This window comes from Microchirus variegatus (genome assembly GCF_963457635.1).
Source record: "Microchirus variegatus genome assembly, chromosome: 9".
Lineage (NCBI taxonomy): Eukaryota > Metazoa > Chordata > Actinopteri > Pleuronectiformes > Soleidae > Microchirus > Microchirus variegatus.
The window spans coordinates 10905025-10929929 of NC_139810.1; the positions used below are offsets into that span (position 1 = coordinate 10905025).

General features: G+C 39.8%; 2 protein-coding genes across 2 annotated transcripts in view; both read left to right on the forward strand.

Moving 5' to 3' along the window:
* Positions 1–21302, forward strand: ralgapb (Ral GTPase activating protein non-catalytic subunit beta). Its single transcript, XM_083894693.1, has 30 exons — positions 1–132; positions 1163–1383; positions 3444–3646; positions 3755–3921; positions 4023–4209; positions 4482–4613; positions 5140–5318; positions 6357–6508; positions 7005–7248; positions 8683–8884; positions 9472–9639; positions 9777–9891; positions 10112–10259; positions 10370–10434; positions 10529–10673; positions 11604–11725; positions 12875–13057; positions 13151–13299; positions 14205–14392; positions 14556–14659; positions 14829–14984; positions 15622–15831; positions 16161–16319; positions 16501–16669; positions 16794–16916; positions 17010–17146; positions 17264–17372; positions 17587–17665; positions 18056–18204; positions 19169–21302. Exons 2-30 carry the CDS (start codon positions 1207–1209, stop codon positions 19360–19362), a joined length of 4515 nt encoding a protein of 1504 aa, XP_083750819.1. The 5' UTR covers positions 1–132; positions 1163–1206; the 3' UTR covers positions 19363–21302.
* Positions 21303–23389: 2087 nt separating this feature from the next.
* The window catches only part of prex1 (phosphatidylinositol-3,4,5-trisphosphate-dependent Rac exchange factor 1), an 80065-nt gene continuing 78549 nt past the window's right edge, over positions 23390–24905 (forward strand). Inside the window, exon 1 of the mRNA XM_083895187.1 lies at positions 23390–23707. Within this exon, the coding sequence (XP_083751313.1) occupies positions 23564–23707 (144 nt within the window). The 5' untranslated portion in view covers positions 23390–23563. The remainder of the gene's footprint in view (positions 23708–24905) is intronic.

Genomic DNA, 24905 nt, shown 5'->3' on the forward strand with positions numbered 1-24905 from the left:
CATCAGGCTGCAATATCCAAGCGTTGACATTGCGAAGATGGAGGCTATTATAGTCTAGACCAGGATACACAGAAGAACGCGCAAACTGCGAGTTTCGGAGGCTTGTTATGACAAGATTTCCAGTCGGTGCAGGTAAATGGAAGTCCCGCTGGTTACTTGTCTTTCGAGCAAACGGAAGCGGCTTTCCGAAGTTATGCAGCTAGTGACAAAATGACAGCTAATGTCAACGAACGGGCTAGCACAGCGAGCTTTAGCTAAGCTAACTAGCAGCGTCGGATCAACTACAACGTAGTCTATGGGTAACCGATAAGTCAGCGCGCAGAAACGCTGTTTTTCAGGACGACAGCTCCTTGTCGTCAACAGAGAGGCGGCTTTGTAACATACAAGTTAGACATTAGCCAACTTCAGCAAATATCATTAGCTATATGAGGAGGATGTTTTGATGTCCATGCTATCTTACATTAGCAAGCTAATCATTTTCAGAACCGTTTCCTGGTTGACTCCTCTGCTTGTTGCTGACCAGATGTTTCGGGTAGAAATGGTGGAATGCTGCATTCCCTTGTCCATTTTGTGACACAAATGTCAGCTTGTGTTTAAAATAGACAATGCGATGCTATTACCCTGATACTTTTTGTCATCTCTTGAAGTAAAGGACGTCAGTAACATAAACAACTAGGTTTATGGCGTTTACTGTCAAACTATGTATCCAGGCTATTTTTTACAGGGTTTATTAATTATATGTTGCATGCGTGTTTTGTTTTCTTTTGCTTGTGGTACACCAAGTTACAACTCATTTAATGTATATTGTAGTTTCCCCCATTTTATACACTGGATAAAGGAGGTGTTCTAAACATTTGAATCTCATGTACAAACATAACCCCAAACTGCTAAACTCTAAGCACAATTCCATTGGTCTCATTCAGATATCTTTTTAAACCAGCCAACAATCCATTATATGCATGTTCTTTTATATACATACACACACATCTTAAAATGTATTAAATAAAAAGATGTATCAACCATAAAGACGCAACTTTGAGAAAATTATCCTCACAATAGGACAAAACCACTACATCCTATAATGTAGGATATTTACAAAGAAGCCTATTCATTGTTTTTCTCAACTTGCCACATTCATTTGACTGGATTTGTGTGCCGGCAGGTGGAGGCAGGAGGTGTGAGTAAAGTGCAGTAGTCATCGGCAGCATGTACTCCGAGTGGCGCTCACTGCAGCTGGTGGTGCAGAGTGACCAGGGCCACCTCAGTGTCCTGCACACCTATCCCACCACTGTGGGCACAGAGGTAGCAAATGCAGTGGTCAAGCCTCTTGGTACTGCTGTGAGCCCTGTTGCCACAGAGAATATCCTCAAGACAGACAAGGAGGTGAGAAGGAGATCCACACTGTTGTACACAACACTGGTTAGCAGAGCCCAGTGTGAATCACACTGTGTAGTCATTGCTACCAATGCACTGGTTTTATTTTTTGCTAATACCTGATTATATATTATCAAGTTAGTAATCATTGTCAGGTACTTCTGTCTATGTTTGAAATGTTATGCCCATCATTTTGTGTACATGCAATTTAGTATGACTACAGTGATGGAACACAAATTATATCTCACACAGTTTAATCTCTGTTTGATTTATTAATATGAGCAGAAATCAACTTATATGTACTGTATCTTCTTCACTGTCTATGTTGTAAGTGACATCTGTCAGCAGCACTGATTAATCAGGTTGTTTCCTGTGGGTATCATAGTATCTGTATTGTGCTGATTTCATGCTTAATATCAAATACATCAATTTATATGGATCCATCTAATCAATTTTCTACCACTTTATCCTCCACATGAGGGCCGCAGGGTGTGCTGACAAACAACCATTTCCATGTAAAAACATTTTCATGTCATGAGATATCAGAATCCACTTAAGTACCATTAGGAAAAACCCAGTTGGACTGTAGGTCTTGTTCTCAGTAGTGTCCTTGGTGTAGCTACTTTAGCATGTGGAAGTGTCACTGGTGCCATAGTGGTATTGTAGCTTCTCTTATCAATGCAGGAGAGTTAGGACTTCAACATCAGATATGTTATTTTTATCATTAAGCCTCCAAATCTATTCTATATATCCAGTGATAAACAATATGTGCTTTAAAATGGAATGTTCTTTTTTTGATGGATTGGATAAAAAAACAAAAACTAGATCAGCATCTGCTCCAAGTATGTTCTGTATACCCGAGCTGTCAAAAACTCTCTTATGCTCTGATAAAATACTGGACTGTTTGTGAGCAAGACAACCACCACGCTCACAGCAAGCCTTGAATTTCATTTAATGGTATGACAGCATGTTTGTGTTGAGTTCAACATTTTCCAGAAATATTTATCAGGTGCATCTAAAATACTGCAGTTTTCCTTCTTGCAGAGGATAAAGCTCAGATAAACTGTCCAGCCACAACTGATCCCAGGGATGAAGTTTCTCCATTGCTTTGGTGGATTTCAGTCATTACATTCCAGAGATGCCTTGTTTTAAATCAGTTCAGATGAAAATATGATTTGAGCTTCTTTCTTCTATGTGTCACGATAGTTCATAGAAATACCATACCAGTGTGTAAAATACATTATTGCCAAACAATCCCTGTGATCATCACTTGCATCCCTTCAATATAGACGTACTTAAAGCTGTTAATGTAGCCTTTGGGTCATTTTGGAACTTGAATCACAATTGACAGATACTGGATATGTAAGCATTTAGAGGATTGTGGACAAATATGGGCAATTGGACAATAGGTATTCTGTTTCCCCCCTCTGAATCATTGTTTTTTTTTTTTTTTTTTTTACCTCCTCCAACGAGGTTATGTTTTCACCAGAGTTTGTTTGTTTGTCTGTCTGTTAGTTCGCAAAATAACTCGAAAAGTCACGGATGGATTTCAGGAAATGTCCGCAATGGAACCAGGAACAAGTGATTAAATTTTCTGTATCACTGGTTACAACGCTCGCTGTCTTACCATAACATTATCACGGGTTACAACACTCGCTGTCGGCAGGGTGTATTTTGTAGGCACTGAGCTGCCTTGTCGGAGGTCTGTCCTCTCCGAGTGCTTTTCTAGTTTTAAATGTGACATTTACTTTTGAATATCTAGTCCAGAAACATGTGGCTGAAAGAGGTGTGTTGTTATGACCACCATCTTCACCTTACGTCCTTGGCCATGCTTAATGGTACACCTAGTTAGGTATAATAAACTGCCTTGACACAGAGCAGACTGGCCTTATGTCAACAGAATGACTGATAATGCAGGATATGTCCCTGTTGAGAATACTTTGTTTAGAGATGACATTCTTCCGGTTGGAGGATTCCACTGAAGTATTCTACATAGTGCCACATAAATAATTATTGCCACAGAAAATTGTATCATTAAATACAATGAATGACACTATTTTGGTTCTTAGGTGAAGTGGACCATGGAGGTGCTCTGTTATGGCCTCACTCTCCCCCTAGAGGGGGACACAGTTAAGCTGTGTGTAGATGTGTATACAGACTGGATGATGGCTCTGGTGTCACCCAGAGACTCAATGCCACAACCTGTGGTTAAGGAGCCCAATATGTACGTCCAAACCATCCTCAAACATCTTTACAACGTGTTTGTACCGAGGTACGTAAGAAATGTTCACAGTTGAACTCTCATTAACTGCAATTTTAAAATTTAAATGTGCATGTTTTTTCCCATCTAATTTCTTCTAATGTCTACCCTTATTCACAGACCTGAGCAGCATAGTCCAAACCATATCAGACTTTGCCAGCAGGTTCTGACTGCAGTCCAGAAACTGGCTCGAGAATCCATTTCCATGGATCGGGAAACCTGGGAGGTGCTGCTGCTCTTCCTGCTTCGTATTAATGACACGTTGCTTGCCCCACCCACAGTTGGAGGTAAAACCCTTTGTCTAATGCTTTATCTGGTCGTAATATATTTACATAGCTATTATTTATAATTCCGAGCAATTATCCCTTGTCGTTTTCCCTTACTTCAGTCGGGGTGGCAGAGAAACTGGCAGAAAAATTGATGGCAGTACTGTTTGAAGTGTGGCTGCTGTCATGTGCTCGCTGTTTTCCAACACCACCATATTGGAAGACTGCAAGGGAGATGCTGGCCAACTGGAGACACCACCCACCTGTTGTAGAGCAGTGGAGCAGAGTGGCCTGTGCCCTGACCTCCAGGTGAGAATGTGCTTTTGGACTTAAAAAGGTTTCATACAATTTGTTTCTGAGAGTTTGGTGTTCATGGTTGCACTATTGAAATGTTGGCTTGTCATCAATGAGGAGAGAAAGAAACCTCATTTTGAACTCATGAGAAGCATCTAAAGCCTCTGTTAATAAGATGACAACAGGAAAAACAAAAAAAAAATGTTGTCCGTTTTTGTTCAGCCTCTCAGGTTTTGTGTTCTCTAGTTAATGAGACAATCTGTGTTGTTCTGTTTTCTCAAATGTAGGCTATTACGATTCACCCATGGACCATCTTTCCCACCTTTTAAAGTTCCCGATGAGGATGCCACCCTGATTCCTTTGGAGATGGACAATGATTGTGTGGCACAGACGTGGTATCGCTTTCTCCACATGCTTAGGTGGATAAATATTTAGTAATACATCATCTGCTGTCAAACCCTTTAAAAGATATGTTGCTTCCTTGTCAAACTAACTGGTACAAATGGTTTCATTGTTCATATGGTGTAAGAGACAGAGAAGTTGGAGCACATAGTGGAACTAAAGCATCTCATGACACTGCCATTAAATGTTTCCTTTCTCTATGCATCTTACTTCCTGTTTATCAAAACATTAAATGTTCACCCTAACCTTCATTCATTCAGCTCTCTACCTATCTATTGATCTTATTCTGCTCCACATAATGTTAGTAATGGGGGCACTGTTGGCAAAGGCCAAACTAATTTGTGACACTAACCATTTCACTTTTACAAAGACAAAAGCATCACAATATAATCCCAGTGACAGATTTAGACACAGACCTGGTTATATACAAGTCATGACATTATCAGTTGTAAGACATAGAAAAAAAAACCTTTGTAGTCTCTTTGTAACTTGTCTGTTTAATGCATGCGTTTGGTGTGTGTGTGTTTTTTTTTTTATTTTTAGTAACCCAGTGGACCTGAGCAACCCTGCAATAGTGAGCACCACTCCGAAGTTTCAGGAACAGTTTCTTAACTCCAGTGGTATCCCTCATGAAGTGGTACTGCATCCATGTTTGAAGCAGCTACCACAGATCTTCTTCAGGGCAATGAGGGGTGTAAGCTGCCTCGTAGATGCCTTCTTGGGTAAGAGAGAGATATGATAATTCAAATGTTGAGATTGAAATGTAGTACTGCTAAGTCGTACATTCTTGCTGACTGTTGATATTCATACATTTCAGAAAGAATTTTGTTATTGTTCTGTGAGATATTGATAATTAGTTACAGAGCTTGTCCTCCATTACATGTAAAGGATACCAATAGTTGCTGGAAATAATCAAGAAACACACACTTTTGCATCAATGTAATTTGAAGAAGGGTAGTAGAAATGAAAACAATTTGTCCTAACGTTTGTAATAAGAGCAAGGTGAAGGTCTTCTTTAGGGATGTCCCAGTCCCAATCTCAGGTATTGTATCAGAGCCACTTAAAAAAAAAAAAAAAAAAAAAAATTTCACACACTCAAGGATCAGGGTTGTGGGATATTGGGACATCCATGGTGTCACACTCATTACTCCTGTCATGCCAGCAGCAAGATGGAGGATGTCTGTCACTGACACCTGTTTAAACATTTAACTAGAAATGTATCAGCGTGTATTTTTCTCTTTACACTGTAGGTGTCTCTGTTGCAAAGAGAGATGTACGGGAGAGGGTGTTCTCTTTTTGCCCTGTGCTGCTCTCTCATGGTACAAACATCAGCTGACATGTCATAATGAGATGGGCATATTATGGTCAATTTATTGGTGGTGATAATATTAACTGGGTTTAGTTTTGCTGTAGCAAAAATGCCATCCCAAACATTCCGACTAAACTACAAGATCAACAAAGTATCTCTCACAGGCATGAAAGTCAATCAGGAGATTGATTACTGCTGATTTGTTTTTAACTGCATGACTATGAATGAATATTGTCATTGATCATCTCAAAACATCTGAGGTCACTTAATTTTCTTGCCATCATAACATAAGAAATTGAAAATTGATCACATTTACTCAAAGCAAGTTCTGGCCAATGGGAAATGTAATGAAACTAATCAGAAATCCCCACCTCAATCAACTCCCCTTCCCCCAGTCTGAGGGGAAAACACAAACTGAAGTCCGCAGCTCATTTTACCCGTCTGTCAACAGGTATATCGCGTCCCAGAGCTGACAGTGCCCCGCCCACTCCAGTCAACAGAATGAGCATGTCTCCGCCCCCCTCCATCACCAACACCACGCCTCCTCACAGCCGCAAGCAGCGACACACAGTGGTCACTAAAACCACAAGCAAGAGTTCAACTGTAAGTCAATCAAACCATAGCCATTAGTAATTTATTTAAATTGTAATTTGCGCTTCAGATGAAACATAATGTTGATTATGCCCCACTATTTGTCTTGAACAAAGGATTTTTTTTTTTTTTTTTTTTTTTTTTTTTAAATATATAGCGATATAGCTTTTGATCCATATCACCCAGCCCTAGTGAAACTGATATTTAAGTAAGTAACAGAGCTTTTCGTTTACAGCTGATAGTCACGTCACGACTGATAAACAATCGGGAAGTGAATGAGGGTAACTGTGCCATCGTTTCAAAAGGTCATTTTTGCCCCTCTATATTTATAGGGCGCCAGCAGCATTTGTAACTTCTCTATTTTTTGGCTCTATAACACTGGGATAGTGTGGATGTCATCTGTATCCAGAGCTGAATGTATGCATATATACAAAAATGGAATAGTGTGGATGTAACCTTGGTTACTGCTCCTGTTGTTGACACTCCAGTCTCTTCTTCCCGCTCTTAGGGCAGTGGAAGTCAACCAACCAAAGCATCCCAGCAGCAACAGCAACAGCAGCAGCAGCAAACTTCTTCCTCCCCAACGCTGCTTTCCAGCCCCAATCAGAGCAGCTGGGAGTCTCGGCCTTTGCCAGCCCCAGCACGGCCGAAAGTCAACAGCATCCTCAATCTGTTTGGCCAGTGGCTTTTCGATGCTGCTCTGGTGCACTGTAAGCTCCACAGTGGCCTCAGCCGAGACCCTAGCATGACTGGTAAGAAGCAGTACAATGGCTGTAGCTTTTCCATTAATGCATGGTCAGGTGGGTGTTTTGTTGCTGTTCATAACTCTATGTGATTTTGTTGAGTGATGTGTGTTTTTGCTGTTTGTGTTGTTTTTTTATTGTATGTCTTTGGGATATACTTTCGTTTTTTCACCGTTTTCTCTGAAACCTCTTTGTGCTTTTCTGTGTGTGGAGGGCTTGGTTAGAAGTGGCCTGGTATGAAATTTCCATCATCTAATTCATTTACATCTACCAACTATTTGAACATGGCTTGAATTGCATATATAACTATTAATTTAACTGAAGACTTCTAGATGATTTAATATTAGCGCAAAAATACTAATATTTCCTTAGTATTCGATAAAACTGGCATACCATTGGCTCTCCCATGTATTTTTCTCTTTTTGGTGTAGTGTCCTGCACGTGTCTACAATGTCTGATTAATGTTACAGAGTTGTAATTTGTCAAAGGTCATGTATTGAGGAGAATAAGAGAAATTCATGCTTGATATGAATCGATCCTAAACTATTGGATCTGCTTTGATTTTGTGTCTCTCCACTATTTCTGTTATCTTGCAGCCTCTTTTATCCAAATTCTCCTTTCTTATAAATCTTGTAAGTAGGAATGGCAGCTTTCTTTCCTCCCTTGATTTGCGTTTTCTTGACAAATTGTCCTGCTTTTTACTTCAGTTCCTCATGGTCATCGCCATTGTCAACATTGTTTTCTGTCCCCACTCGTTGTCATATAAACAAGTTTACCAGTGTTCTCTCAGTGTTTCTCCAGAGGTGATGGAATGGGCTTCACCAGCTGACCACATGTCTCAATCATACCGTTGCCAGTTTGTGACGCCACCCCTTTTTAATTTCTCATTTTATTTTCTTTGGATCACACTAATCCCCCCCCCCCCCTCCCCCCACCCATTGAGTTCAGCGTAACATTTTTGTTTGTTGTCATTTCCTTTTGTATTGACAGTTCATTTAATTTTTTAATTTCAATGGTTTTGTGCCTCAATGCATGAAGTGAATGTGTCATATAATTGCAGGGAGCTGACACAGAGATTTTGCTTTGTGGTCTTGCAGCAGTGAATGCTTTTTTTTGTTTGTTTTTACAAAGGCACTACACTTGACCATGCTTTGTGCTAGTAACAGGTTGAACTTATAGCAAAGTCTTTGTGTCAGAGTTCCCTTTTTTGGGAATGCTTTTAAATGTGTGTGTTTGCAGTCAATGAAGTCATAGTTTTTTCATTTTGTGATAAAATGTCTGCTTTGTGGTGCCTTTTGTTATTTTTTTGTTTTTACTTTTTGTTCTATATATGTATATAGCTGACACATCTGTGTATGCCTATTTCTCATACATGCATGAACACTAATGACAACATGACAGTTTAGTGTCCTTTCATTCTCTGTCTCTTCCCACTCTCTGCAGCGATAGCCACTCAAGTAAGTCTGGAGCTGAGAAGGAAAGGTTCTCAAATGTCCAATGATTCCATGGTGTCTAATCCCATGTTTGACACCAATGAGTTCCCAGAGAGCTACGAAGCAGGACGAGCTGAGGCCTGTGGGACACTCTGCCGCATCTTCTGTAGTAAGAAAACTGGCGAGGAGATTCTACCCGTTTACCTGTCCAGGTAACATAGTAACCATTTAAACATCATGTTATTCATTTGTTTACTGTGTTATTCTCCACAATCTTATAGCTGACTGAAAGGCGAGGTATACCCTGGACAGGTTGCCAGTCCATTGCAGGGCCAACACATAGAGACAAACAACCATTCATTATCTTGTCAGTTATTCCAAATTCTAATTTCAACAGCATCATCACACTGCATCTACACTAGTGGAACCTGGGATCAAACAGCAAACATCTGGTTGGAATATGACCTGCTTTACCACTGACCCACAGTTGCTCTACCATTTCAAATATAGAGAGGGAAATTATTTCTTTAATTTGGATTTTTCATCATCGTTACCATTTTATTGAAGAGGCTCCTTTCACTTTTCGTTTTTTTGTCTAGGTAATATAAATATCCAGAGGAGATAAAAATTATTCTCATTCAATTTGATGATTTTATGATCCAAATAAACCTGTTTGGTTCTCAATAGTAACGTTGGCTGTGTGGACACAACCTGTGATTTAAACTGTAAAACTATTGGTAGAATGTATTATAATATTGGATGCCTAATATATTACTGCTCTTCCTGTCTTTCTCGGAAGGTTCTACATGGTCCTGATTCAGGGTCTCCAGATCTCAGATTTCATCTGTAGACCAGTTCTGGCTTCTATCATTCTCAACTCTTCCTCTCTCTTCTGTACTGACCTGAAGGGCATCAATGTGGTTGTGCCCTATTTCATAGCTGCCTTGGAGACCATTGTACCAGACAGGTTAGAGGAATCACGTCTTAGACAATTTTTTAATCTGTCAAAAAAAATTTTTTTTATCAGGTATTAGTTTTCAGTTTAGAATTTGGGATAAAGGGTGGCTGTTTTTAGTTTGTCTTAATATTTGTTGTACATTTTAGGGAGTTATCCAAATTCAAGATATATGTAAATCCTACTGACCTGAGGAGAGCCTCCATCAACATCCTACTTGCCATGTTGCCATTACCACATCACTTTGGCAACATCAAATCAGAGGTAACAGTTTATTAATCTGTCTTCTCTTAATTGTAATATAGTATCTTTATCATTTTATTGGATTCTTATTTGCTGTGTATTGTAGGATTTTGCTGGTTTTGATTCATGAGGATTCAGGAGATTCTTAAATATTTAACAACAATGATTTTAGATGTTCACATTCACAGTACAGAAAGCCCCAGAAGAATGTGTCTGACTCCAGTGGCTCTATGTGCTTTAGGTTCTGCTGGAGGGAAAGTTCAATGAGGAGGATGGATGGCCTCATGACCAGCCTGTGTCTTTCCTGTCCCTACGGCTACGTCTTGTCAATGTCCTGATAGGAGCACTGCAGACTGAGACTGACCCCACTAACACACAGCTCATCCTGGGTATATAATCTCTGCTTTATATCCACATAATATGTGCATTTTCTGCCTCTCTGTAATACCAAAGTCTTTATATTGTTTTGTTGGTCAAGTTAATCTTTACTCCTTCCCAGGTGCTATGCTCAATATTGTTCAAGACTCAGCACTGTTGGAGTCCATTGGTGCACAGACTGAAACAGTAAGGCTCAGATCACTGCCGTTTCTTACCTGCTAAATAATTAACTGCATGGTAGACCAGACTTCAAGACTGCTGTGTTTTTCTGTGATGACAGGGTAGTATAGACGGAAGCCACATCACAGTGAGGAGTCAGAGTCACAGTCGCACCAATAGTGGCATTAGTTACACCAGTGGAGGCAGCACTGAGGCGACAAGCCCAGACTCTGAGCGTCCTGCCCAGGCCCTCCTACGAGACTACGGTAAGACACAGTTACTATTCATACACAAATATTCTTGTGCTTGGTGAATTAATACATAGTGCCAGCTGTGGTGAGATTGTGTATGGTTGCTTACTGATCAGTGTGAAACATTTAACTTATTAACAAAACTGATCTGTTCTTTATAGCTAACATGGTTAAAGTGATATGCAGGGTTACAAAGCGTTGGGCAAAATGTATTTGTAAGTGACATGGACTTATTTGTTGCTGTGATGCTGTGCTGTTAAACAACACTCTTGCATTGAGACATACTGTTTGCAGTGCCATAACTTTTCCTCTAATCGATTTGTGGCGATGATGTTGCTGAATCAGAAACATTTCCAAGATTGGGACTTTCTGTTGAGGGCTGATGTTAGTTTAATTTTTAAGTTTCAAGTATCAAATCAGTATTCTGAATCAGGCAAAATACATCACCCAGCTGTTGAAAAGAAAGTAAATAAATCTAGATCATCTGTAGAGTGAATAGTTACAGTACATTTTGTTATGTGGCTAGTACAGGGTGGAAGAATATGATTTTAGTTTGGCCAGGGCACAGAAGACTATTTCTGTTAAGTAATCAATTCAAATTGACGAGAATAATCTGTCTTTTTAAATTCTCCATGTTTCAAAGTAAAATTCATGATTTTTAAATGTTCACATTGTTCAGCCCTGCTGAGCAGCAGTTAATGATTTATACTTAATGATTTTTCACCTAGTTCCCATCTTTTGCTCATCATAGAGTAATGTTCTGAATTCCAACTCATTACTAACGCATGTTTCGGAAATTCAGTACCAAACTTTCTCTACTAATTGGGAACCTAGTACTTTTTTCCTATTGTGTGGTGTACTGAAGCATTGTTGCCTGAATTCTGCTTTGCTCTATTCTTTGCGGTGTTTGGTATTTCGGGGTGTTATATGGTCTAGCTCTTCCAGATACGGCGGCAGGCCTGCTGGTGCGCAGCATCCACCTGGTCACTCAGAGGCTCAACTCTCAGTGGAGGCAAGACATGAGTATTTCACTGGCTGCTCTGGAGCTGCTGGCTGGCCTAGCGAAGGTAAGGCTAGCACCACAGAAACTCACTTTAACAATCTGCACTTTTTTTGCTACTCGACCAGGCCACAGTGAGGATACTTAATTTATGTCTTACAGTTTACCCATATTACCCGTTAAGTCTCATCCAACTATACTGTATGTATTGCCACTTTGCTCAACACTGTGAAGTTCTGGCTACATTGAGATCATGTGATGTGAGTGAGGCTTTTTGTCTCTAGTCGTGTGTGCTGAGCATTGTTGTCTTCGATCGACACTGGTAGTGCGCATTCGCAAAATCAAATCTTCTTTATCTCCCACTTCAATAACTGGTGCCATTTGACAGGGTGCCCAGATGCAAGACACATTTAAATATGAATGTGAACCATCAAATCTGATCTATAATGAATCTTAGAAATTTTAATCTGATTTGAACACTGAGGCTGGTAATCTGAACATAGCCTGTGTTGCTAAAACATAAAAACCTCACAGATAATTATGGCCTGAAATAAACCAGATAGAGGGTTAAAGGGAAACTTCAGCCCAACAAAGAAACAAGTCGAGCACTTGGCTAGTTCATGTAAACTTCTTAATCAATATTTTTCAAAATGCATCACCAGGGAGTAGCCTTAGATGTGTCCATCACAGAGGGAGAAATAATCCAGTGTGGGTGTTGGAGAGATCAAAGCAGTGAATATATGAACCCACACATCCTTACAACCCTGTGGGAAGACGCTCGTTTGAATGATTTTGCATGAACCCAGGTGAAGCACAAGCTTAGTCCTCCCTACTATGGCCTCTCTGCTCTGTGTGTAGTGAGGCTCTTTGTACATCAGTCAGTATGTTAACATGACATTGGTAAAAAACAATATCAAATGATCATCTTAAATGTTAATCTAAAATCGGACTGATATTGTATTAAATCCAATTTCACAAAGTCAGACTAACACCCAGATATTTCTGTCTATTATACATTTAAATGTCCATAATCACTCACTCCAACAATCCCATATGTTATAAATGCACCTTTTTTATTTTGTAGTTTTCCCTTGAAACTGCAGCAAATCATATAATAACCTGTTGATCTCTTGCAAAAAATTCTGACTAAAATGTTCCCAGTTACAAGATTTAATGTTGAATCTAAAGTGCTCATTTTTATTTTTGTCTAAACCAGGTAAAAGTGGGAGTAGACTCAGCAGACCGCAAACGTGCCGTCAGCTCTATATGTAGGTACATAGTGTACCAATGTAGCCGGCCTGCTCCTCTTCAATCCCGAGACCTCCACTCTATGATAGTAGCTGCCTTCCAGTTCCTGTGTGTGTGGCTCACAGAACACCCTGACATGCTGGATGAGAAGGTAAGTTTTAAGACATAACAGCACTGTAAACTATGTTGCTTTGTTAGATAGGGTGAGTGTTTTGTTAAACTAAACTATTGTCTTTTGTATCAGGACTGTTTAGTGGAGGTGTTAGAAATTGTCGAGCTGGGAATCTCTGGTAGCAAGTCCCGACAGGAGCAGGAAATTCGACATAAAGGAGAAAAGGAGCACAATCCAGCTTCAATGAGGGTGAAGGATGCTGCTGAGGCCACTTTGTCCTGGTGAGAGTTGAATTTTATTCAAAGTGGATCAGGGTTGTAGCTAGTTGATATTATAGTCACTTATACTTGATGTATGTTTTTAAAGCTGAAATTAAATTGTGTTGGTTGACGTCATGTTTTGTCAGAAAAGAAGAGTAAACGAATAGATAGAATTTAACAGTGACATTCCACCTCTTGTGTATGGTGATCTACTGACATCAAGACTGCAGTGACACTGATTTCATTCAAAACTGGCTTTTATGCATCTTGAGTAAACTGATCACAAGCAGACAGCTTCATGTACATCGGGTCAGACCTAGTATTATGGCGCATCTCCAAATGCCTCTAAATTTAGTACATGTGGTTGGATCTCACTTTTTCTCTCTCAATGTGTACATTTCAAAGTAAAACAAACATCAGTGGTTCGCAAAGACAAAATGCAGTGTTGTTTTTAACTGTGGAGATGCAGTAATGCCCCGCAACCCTCATGTGGAGGATAAAGTGGTAGAAAATGGATGGAGGGACAGGAGACAGTAATACATGTCTCATGCCCTGTGTCAAAATTAGACCCCAAAAAAATCAACAAATCAACAACATTGTATCAGATGAATAGAGGCTCGTTTGATTACTTGACATTTGCAAATCAAGTTGACCAAGATGTAATAAACGAGTTTCTTTGAAATTCCGAGCACATACTAAGTTTTCAGTTGCTTTCAGTTTTGCTCTCAACAATATAATCTTATTAAGAATAACATTGTTTGTCACTTTTTTGTTTTAAGATGGTGTACTAAATATGTTTATCTTTCTCTACTAACATAGTTTCCCCTCTTTTTCTGCAAAGCTAGTGGATATTATAAAATGAAACATGCATTCATTGACCCAGTTTCATCATATTTATGTCCTTGCCTTCCCATGGTGTTCCCCAGTATCATGCAGGTGTTGGGGGCCTTCCCTTCTCCCAGTGGACCTGCCTCCACCTGCAGCCTACTGAATGAAGACACCCTTATTCGCTATGCTAGACTGAGTGCTACAGGAGCCAGCAACTTCCGCTACTTTGTGCTGGACAACTCTGTCATCCTCGCCATGCTGGAGCAACCACTTGGCAATGAACAGAGTGAGTATCTTATCTTACTTTCTTCAATGTAATACTGATTTATTGCAATATCAAGGAGAAAAAAAAGTGTAATGAAGGTGTTACTTGGTTCCTTTCTATTATCTGCCTGGTATGTACCACTGGCAAATTCAAACAAATAACCAGTAGAACTCTGTCCTTGCAGACCCCTGTCCATCAGTGACAGTTTTAATCAGAGGCACTGCAGGCAGACATGCCTGGACCATGCAGCTTTTCCACCAACCCAGAGGAGCTCGAGCCAATCAGAGGGTGAGATCACACTGTCCAAAACGGGATAATCAAAAGAAACATTGCTAAACCATTATCACGCTAAAAATATTTTCATGTGAGATGCTGCGAGTTGTGGCACTGTAAAACTTGCAACTTCACATCCGTATCACTGATGACACTTCATGTGTGTACTTCTCTTTTCCCACAGCAGGTGTTTGTTCCCGAGAGCCGCCCAATGCCTAACAATGATGTGGGGATAAAATACAACGTCAAGCAGAGGCCTTTCCCTGAAGAGGTGGATAAGATTCCTCTTGTCAAAGCTGATGTCAGTATTCCTGACCTGGATGATATTGTCAGTAAAGAGGTAAGAGAAAAGCTTGAATCCTGTTGTTGATTTTGTTATTATCTAAACAAAATTGTCTGTTGTTTTCAGCAAAAATAGAGCCTTGAAGTGTATACATGAATCATTTGTTATTGTACACACGTAGGTGTGTTGTTTGGGCTGGCAGGATGATTCAAGAGCTACAAATACACTGATGAGTAATTTCCCACACGTGAGTTGTTGCAGAGATAAATATTCCACTTGGGTGTCTCTTGGAGAAAAGGGTCAAATAATCTGGTTCGGTCACAAATATGGGATGATTGTGTGGGGTGTGTGTGTGTTTTTTTGTGTTTTTTTGGAGTACAGTGCAATCCAGACCAACCACCACAAACCACAGTGGGAAAATGTATTGTCAGCACAAATGTATTGTCAATAAGAAGAATGTAAACAATAAAAGCTTTTAAAATGGCTGTTGGATTGGTTTGGATTAGATGAATCAAAATGGTTGGACACAACACAAGCACAGATGCACAGCAGTGACTCTCCACAGCAGCTTTGGAAGTTGATTCCTCTGTATTGGGACTGTGGGTCTTGATCTTGCTCTGCATTTATCCAAACAGCTGACCATTATCAGTGTCTTCAGTACTCTTTAAAACTATGTTTTATCATCCCCATTCAGTTGGAAATTCAGCACGACAGGCTTCGGATTCTAATGACCAAGCAGATGGAGTATGAGAATTCGTTGGAGCGGCACAGTGAGGAAATCTGGAAGTCCAAGTCTTTCCCTGACCCACAGACAGACTGCAAACCCCCGCCACCATCGCAGGAGTTCCAGACAGCACGACTTTTCCTCTCCCACTTTGGTTTTCTGTCTCTGGAGGCACTCAAGGTCAACATAAATTGTCTGATAGTTTTATTTTTTTTTTTTATATATAACACATGAAAATCTGTTTGACTGAAACTTCAGATATCACATGATCTCCATCTTCTTTTTAAATGTCTTGTTTTTTTTATTGTGATTCTATAGTGGGGAATCAAGTAGTAGTCAATTTTACACAAAAAATGTTCAATTTGTGGAATGTGTTAAATGTTCTTTTATTCTTGTGTATTATTTTCCTTGTTGGTGCAGTTTATATGGAAAGTTTTATTTATATATATATATATATATATATATATATATATATATATATAAATGTAATATTAATGTAATATTAATAGGAGCCCAACAACAGTCGTCTACCTCCGCATCTGATTGGCCTAGAGTCATCCCTGCCAGGGTTTTTTGATGACATCAGCTACCTGGACCTGCTTCCCTGTCGACCGTTTGACACCGTCTTTATTTTCTATGTGAGAGCTGGACAGAAAAACAGCCATGAGGTGAGGGCTGATTGGTTGTGGCAACACACAACAGATTTTCTACGAAGTAATATAGCTTGTTACTTGACGAGTTTGGCTTTTTATTTAATTGAAGCTAGAATAAAAATGGCTGAAATACAAGTTCATGCCTTCATGCCTGTGAGAAAATAAGAATGCTTGTGTACCTGTTCTTTGCAATCAGATCCTGAGAAATGTGGAGTCATCAACCAGTGTCCAGCCTCACTTTTTGGAGTTCCTGATGTCCTTAGGCTGGCCTGTGGACGTGGGACGTCACCCAGGGTGGACGGGACACCTAGATACCAGCTGGTCCCTCAACTCTTGCTCGGACAGCAGTGACATACAACAAACAGGTGAACTGCTGAGCTGATCTTCTGCATTAAATCTGAAGACAAATACTCAACATGGCAGTTTTAATCAACGTTATTTGTTGGATGTTTGCTGTAACTATATTTGTGACTTATTTTTTTCCCGCAGAGGAAGCAGCTACTCCTGAGGACACAGGAGGTTCTGTGTTCAATGGGGAGAAGAAAGTTCTGTATTACGCTGATGCTCTAACAGAGATTGCCTTCGTTGTTCCATCTTTGACAGAAAACTCTGGTCAGTGTGTTCAATACTTGAGCAATAACTTGATGAAAAACCAGTGGCGGAATAAGAAATGACAGTTGCCATTTGCTGTTTGTCATTACCCAGAGGAGTCATCAGTGCACAGTGACTCCACAGTGGAGGCAGATACCAACACAGACATCATGCCTGCTTTACTCAAACAACCCAACCTCACACTGGAGCTGTTCCCTAACCATTCTGAAAACCTGGAGACTGCTAAGAAGGTAAAGTGTGGTTTGTGTGAGTGTGTCTGGCCTGTATGCTGACTGTGTTGTTTATTATTTTAATTTTTAAATATAATGCTTTGTCAAATGCACCATGTGTTGTGGTTTTTCTTTCAGCTCAGTCCTTTGGTGAAAACAAAGAGGTCATCAACTGGAAAGTCTTTCCCAGCACTGGGTCCTGAGACAAAGGTGTTTGTGGTCTGGGTGGAGCGCTTTGATGATATTGGTAGGAACATATTATTCATACTACTTCCATGTACTGTGTTTTTGGAATACTAGTGTAGAGTAAAATGATACTGTTTTTCTATATACATAATAGGCATTTCCCCTCCAGTCAGTTACTCTATACTGAATTGTAATTCATTGTAATTAAAAACAAGTTTTCTTAACTATATGAACAATGGATTGAGGAGCATATTTGTCATTGTTTCTGTTTTTAGAGAACTTCCCGTTGTCTGATCTCTTGGCGGAAACGAGCACAGGCTTGGAGGCTAGCATGAGCAACAGCACTTCCTGCAGGTATGGAGAAGTTCACACTTTGCAGCCAGTATGAAGAGTAAAACAACAGCTAAGCAAACCAGCAAATGCTGCGAGGTGTCATTAAAGTAGCACAGAAAAACACTGAGGAAGCAAAACAGGAAGTACAACTTGCGGTATGCAACAGCAAGCAGAGAAAAGAACTGTCTTACTTTTTTTTTTCTTTAGCAAAAGTAGGTTTTGCTTTGTTGTTGAATTTTGTTCAATAAGGGAATTGTTATTATTTTATCTTAGCATTGGGCTACAGTATAACAAACAATAAAAATGAATGGGTCTGATTACTTTGTGAATGTAACACATTCTATGTAATTCAACAAATCATTGGCAATGTCTTATTTTCTGTCTTGTCTCTCTGCAATGTCTGTGCTGCAGGTCAGGGTTACTAGAGAAGGACGTTCCTCTGATCTTCATCCACCCTCTGAAGACGGGACTCTTCAGGATCCGGCTGCATGGAGCCGTGGGCAAATTTGGCATGGTGATTCCCCTGGTGGACGGCATGGTGGTCAGCCGCAGAGCTCTTGGTAAGCTCTCTCATGGCTGTTTCTTTGTTGTCAGGAAGAACAGTCATCAAATGTTAATGCTTTGCAGGGATAGCTGTATATTAGCACAATTTAATAAATTAGTGGTGTGATAATGTGTACATTTTTACTGGGATAATTGGCTGGGAAATATACTCCATTTATTTTTTTTCAGTTTGCACATTATCGTTTGTAATACAAAGAAGACACGAGTGTCATTTACTATTACCCATTAAAGTGAGAGAGGCAGCAGTGGTATAGCAGGTCCATTAAATAAACCATTTGAAGCATTAGAGGTGGGTATATCTTTTGTGCTGATACATACAGTAAATCAAACCTCACTCAGCTTTTTAGTAAAAGCTACTCACGACCAATGGACGCCATAGAACAGGACTCTGGAGTTAAGTTTTTTTTTTCTGGTGCTGTAGTCACAGCAAAGAATCACTGAATCCACATGTAACACAAACTTATAGATGTTCATCTTACCACTATTACTAATAAATATTTAAAATGAAACAGAACTTTTTTCTGCAAACGTATAATTTATTACTAAATTAATAAAACATAAAGTGAGTCAGTACATTACTGTCATTACAGTGCTCCCTCTTGAATACATGACCTGTTCAAGAGCTATTTATGCTTCGTGTTTTTTAGTTTTTAGGTCCAGTGATTTAGGTTTCAATGCAGTTCTTTTATTTGATTTATATTAATCATGAACATTCCGAGTCATACCTATTTAGAAGTGACTCCTTAAAAACATAAGGACTGCAGTTTCTCTGGAAAATATGGAGGCTCTTTCCTTGTGAAATGATGATGAAAGATGCTACTAAATGGCTGCATTTGGAGTTATGTTGTTGAAAGCTACTGCATGTTTTCCAGAACCTTGCCTTAACTTACATGTCTCTGCAAAATTGTGTGTGATTTTATTTTTCCCACCCATGAGCTCACGTTTACATCCTTCTCCCAGGTTTTCTCGTGCGTCAAACTGTCATCAACGTGTGCCGACGGAAGCGCCTGGAAAGTGACTTGTACAACCCACCTCACGTGAGGCGGAAGCAGAAAATCACTGAGATTGTCCAGCGTTACCGCAACAAGCAGCTGGAGCCAGAGTTTTACACCTCGCTCTTCCATGAGGTGGGGGAGGGAAAGCCTCACCTCTAATAACCCTGACCTGTCCTGACACTGGCACACACACGCAAATACACACATACACAAATGCAAAAACACACGCCCAAATACAGACATACACACACTCGTCCCTCTCACAGAATCTTTATATTTATACTGTACTATTTTGTTATTTATATGAAAACATATATCTACACTGTCTGCCTTTGACTCTGAGAGCAAAGTGTCAAAAACCATGCCAAGGTGGGAAGGCTACATTTCTGTGTTGCAGTCACTTGCAGAACATTTGAATGGCTGAAGTTCAACAGTGACTGTCTCTGCTCATTTAGGTCCATGTTTTGTGGCTAAAAAGGTTCTGCTCGTCTTTAACTGCAATACAGTAGTTACACTGTTGGCCTTTCTGAACATGTAAAAAGCTTCTTCTTTACTCCCTGTCATACAAGTGAATTGGTTTGGTATAATACAAAGTTGTGTCCAAAACAGCAGATCTGTTTTTGTTTTGATCAAACAGATTCACGGTTGGATCTTTTTGCCAAGGAGATAAACATGCAAGTGTCACAAAAACAACAAATTGCTGCTGCTTCAAGGCAAGTTGCTAGATAGAACAAAGAAATGACAGACAGCATTCAAACATCATCTGATTTTACAACAGTTATCTACACCCAAATGTCTGCTAAAGTCTTCCTAATGCAAACACATTCGGCCACTTAAATTTCTTTTTCCTTGGTAACTTATAGGACTCCTGTGTTCTATAACTGTATGTGGATGCCATTTTGGTACCTGCACTGTCTCTCTGTCAGTCAAAGTCATCTCATCTCACTACAGCCTCTGCACTGTGTGCTTGTGTACATGTTGGGTTATGTGTATTCAACCAGCTAAATCATTGACACTACAAGGAGTATAGATTGTTATTTGAAATCCACTACTCTCAATTTCATAATTCCGGTAAATGAAAATGTCTCTTTTTTCTGTCCGTACAAAGCCCTGGCTGTTTTACTCTTAATGCTTAGTAATGGTATCGTTTTCTCTTGTAAGGAGAGCTGTCACAAAGCTCCTGGAGTTTGCACTTAATAACCACATGGCCAACACAAAATGAAAACAAAGACATTTTAGTTTTAAAGTCTCAAAAGTGTAGTCGATGGTCACATCCCATCAAAGCGCAGACGGATCATTTTCAGGTCAATAGACTTTGTCTTTCCCTCTCAATGTAATTGTAATGACACGTCCACATCTCATTAAAACTGCATTGAAGGGAGTGTTTTTTTTTGCTCATCCCAACAAAATCTGCCATGATGTATTTAGAGGCCAAACTAATACTTACCATAGCTAACAGCAAAGTGACCATAGCTGTATTCTTTTATTCCAAAATGAAATGAAATATTAGATTTTTTATTAATTTTGGATTCCAGAGACATGCATGTTTGCCATAACAAATGTTTTTATTTCACTCATTGTACTTTGGTTTTTGTTCAAGCCCTCTCACTGTCTGCCTGTAACAATGTGAATTTATTTATCACAAAGATTGAACAGGGCAAGCACCTCTAGTTTGTTTGTTATATTAGAAAGTCTTAATGCACTGAGCACATTTTGTTTGTTTTCTATTCCCTGTGGCTACCTTAGCATGTCTTTTGTACTTTTCAGCATTTTGAGAGGAAAAGAAACCCTGCTGAAGGAAGAGTTTTATCTTGTGAAATATGAATGAAGAAGGCGACGTTGGCGAGTTTTTAATCTAACATGTCTAAATGTGTGACTCACTTTTTATGACCGTGCTTTATGCACATGCCTTTTTTTGGAAGGACAAAGTACATTAAATATGCTTCGAAGAAACTACATACAATCAGTCATACATTGTATCCTAATGCTACTCCTCTGGTGTTTGATCATATTTAAAGGATTTGCCTTGTACAGAAGCAGAGGATAATATGTAAATATATGATAGCGTCAGGCATTTACAAGTTGTTGCATTCATCCGAGATGGCGAGAGAAGTTTTGTATGTATGCAATTATGTGTGGGAGGATCAGTGGGTATTGAATGTAACATGCATCAATTAAAACTATTATTGACCTTTTAATTTCTCCCATTCCTAATATCTTTTGAAACGTTTTTGTTCACAGGGTTTCTGTGAGAAATAAATGGAATTTACATTTTCAATATTTTACTTTTTCTTTGCCAAAGATTTAGATCCCAGAAGGGCTGGATATTGATTAAAAACATTCACCACTGTATTGTTAATGATATCTGGACTTCAGTGCTGATTCCTGAAAGATATTTTTTGTTTTAACAAAAGATATTACATAACACCTTGGGTACCCAATTTTAATCACGAATGACGACTCGTTTGAGATAGATGAAGTTCAATACCACTAAAATATTAAAGTTTGATCCCGAGCCCTTGATCTTAGCTCCTGTAAGTGCACACGGTTCTTCAGTTGTAAAAGTTGGCACCGCTCACTGAAAGATAGTAGCCTGTGGCGTTAATTTTGGTCTGTGGAGTAAAAGTAAACAAAGTCAGTCAAAAGCTCAGTGACTGTAGGTGAGCCAACCAGTCCTCTAAGCTGTATTTAATAATCACACACTAACTGAAGAAAAATAATTTTGTTTATTTATCCTAACCACAGATTGTTTGCCTCCTTTATTTGTGGATGCGAAGGGCAGGTGTGAATCCTCAACGGTCAACTTCACGTTAAAGCTGCAACAAAAACATCCGGGACTTGATGCAGAAGACAGACGTGGAGCAAGGCAACATGACTTACAGTTCTAATTGGCTGGACATGTAATGGAGGTATGAGTCATAACGGCCTGTGACACATTGTGTGTTGTTGTTTTCAGCTAATTTCATTGGTCTCAAAACAATAATAAAACAATGTGCATGTTTTTACTACTCGTGGGTGGAGTAAAGCAACACGACGGATGCCAGCTGTCCCAAAACACCAAAGAAGAAGGGAGTGAAGGCCGTTAGTTGAAAAACAATAAATCCAAAATCAAACGCCAAAATTAATGCAATCAAAAGACCACCTTTGCACTGTGGGTGTGTATCTTACGCAGGCAAAGCAAGTTAATGTGCTGTCTAGATTATTTGCATTTGGTGTGGTTTTATTGTCCAAAAAAACAAGCAAACTAACAAAAGAACAAAGGAATTCATGTCTGCTTCTCACTCTGTTAAACATAGGTCCACCCAGGTGCATTCTGGTCCCTTACCAATCGTCTGACATAAATAACGTCAATCCAATCATATTAACTAACACAAATACAGTTAAATAGAGTACTATTTAACACCGATAATCAAAAATCTGATTGTAGTAAAAATAAAAAATAACCTACTCTGATCCCTGAAAACATTATCAAACAGGGAGTGAAAGATAAGGCAAGGTTGCACTTTTACCTGTGTCCATAGGAGGGCGCCTTTCTATATAGATCAGGTAGAAACACATTGACAGAGATGTGGTAGAGACTGAATGTTTACAGGTAGTTGTTAACCTACATTAAACGATGTTTAAATCTCTTTGTAGCGTTTGCTTTTAATTTTCATTTTTATATTTATTGTTTTTAAAGTGTGTAGTAAATTGTTAACATATCAGGATCACAGGGTTAAGACATTATGGCAACCAAATGTTGCATAATTTCAATCACATTCATTATAGGCAGATAGAGTTTAAATATAATACAAGGATGTTGGGCTGATTTTGTATTAAATAATTCATGTGATGCACTTTTTAATGTATCCTGATGCTTTTGATGTGTGTGTACTTGATTGTGGAAGCCATTTAAGGATCTTCTCTGGCATAGATACAGAACTCATTGGGGAAGAACCTTATTTCTGATGCTCTAAAATTAAAGTTAGGGTTAAACTGTGAATAGTCGGTTTGAAACCTTAAAAGAAAGCTGCGCGTGCGTGCGCGCGCGCGTGTTCCTTCTCGCTCTCGCACACGCGCGCACACACACACACAGACACACACACACACACACACACACACACACACACACACACAGCTTCACGTTCTCAGCTGGTGCAGCAGCAGCAGCAGCGGTGAACACACGTCGAGCCTCGCCGCCGCTACTTTGGACTAACTTTGTTATCACTGCGTGTTTTGGCGCTTTCGCTCGTCTCTGCTGTTTTGAGGGGTGAATGGTGACTTGCTGCGGCACAATGGACTGAAGCAACAAAGGCGGTAAAGTTTGGATATACCTGCGAAAAGCAGTGTTTGTGAAGCGAGCGAGCGCTGAGTTACCACCATGGAAGAGGACGACGGGCATCTGGAGAACGGGCACCACGACGTCAGAGACTCGGACAGACAGCAGCGGCTCAGGCTTTGTGTTTTAAATGAAATACTGAACACGGAGAGGGATTATGTTCGGACGTTGCTTTTCCTTCAGTCAGTAAGTTGACATAACCCGTATTCACACCGTTCGTGTGTCCACGTTCCGCTCATTCAGACCGTAGACCATTACGCCAAACACCAGTCGCAACTCTTTTGATTCTGGGTTGATTTCTTCCTTGAATCGACATAAACGTTTTATGAGATAGCCGATGGCATTTAATCACATGGGAGAATATAGTCTGTAAATCGGCATATATTTAGTGTACCAGGTGGCACTCGTTGCAGTCAAACATTCTTCTTAATATTTTTCCCTCATAGCGTAGCGTAGGGACTTGGTGCGACGAAAAAGCGTCACACATTTGAATGGGGTTTGGTGTGAGTTTGTGTCACGAGGATGCACTTTTAAATCGTATGGTTTTTTGTTTTGTTTTGTTTTTTTTCAAACCCTAACATATATGTATACAAATGTGTGCAGATGTGCACAGCTGTTGTTTGTGTGTATTTCTTCATGCAGTCTGCTGGAGACATACATGTGCCAAACCTGCTGTATCTCAGTCTAATGTTACTCATGGAAATGGTTTAAATGTCAGAAACGGATTTGGTAGAATCGTGGAATGGGGGTCGTTCAGCATGGGCTGTAGTTTGGTAGGGGGGAGGCGATGGAGGTGGCATCGTTCACACCTTTCTATTGTGTGTTAAGGCTCAGGTTCAAGACAATCAAAGGAGAGCTGGATTCACATTGTCCCTGCAGGTAAATAGATATTCATGAGCGTTCACAGCAGCCACGCCCCCTTTCTTCCTCGCACACCTCGATAAAGGACCCATTTTAACACATTTGCTCAGTGTATATTCAGTCATAATGTGCATGTGCAGCTCCCACTCATGACTGAGTGTCCTGGTCATTTTACACGCTCTTATCAGTGTCAGTGTAGATGTCTCCCACCTGCAGGTGCCTGACTGCTCAGGTTGTAACATCATTATCCTTCATCTCTCACACCACCTTTTCCTTATCATTTGTTATGTTTGGGACAGTGCAGGTGATTCTGCTGCTTCAGACCCATAAGTGAGAGCTTTAATCTCAAATAGGCTGCGTCCAATGTGACAGTAGTGTGATTGTGCTTTACTGCTTGCTGCATGGAAACCCCCCTGTTCTGTTGCCCCTTCATAACACGGTCAAAGGTCAGGGTCAGCTTAAAAACATCGCCCTTCAGCTTGTAGGGATTCAGACTATCTTGTTTCTTGCGTCGCCACCCTGC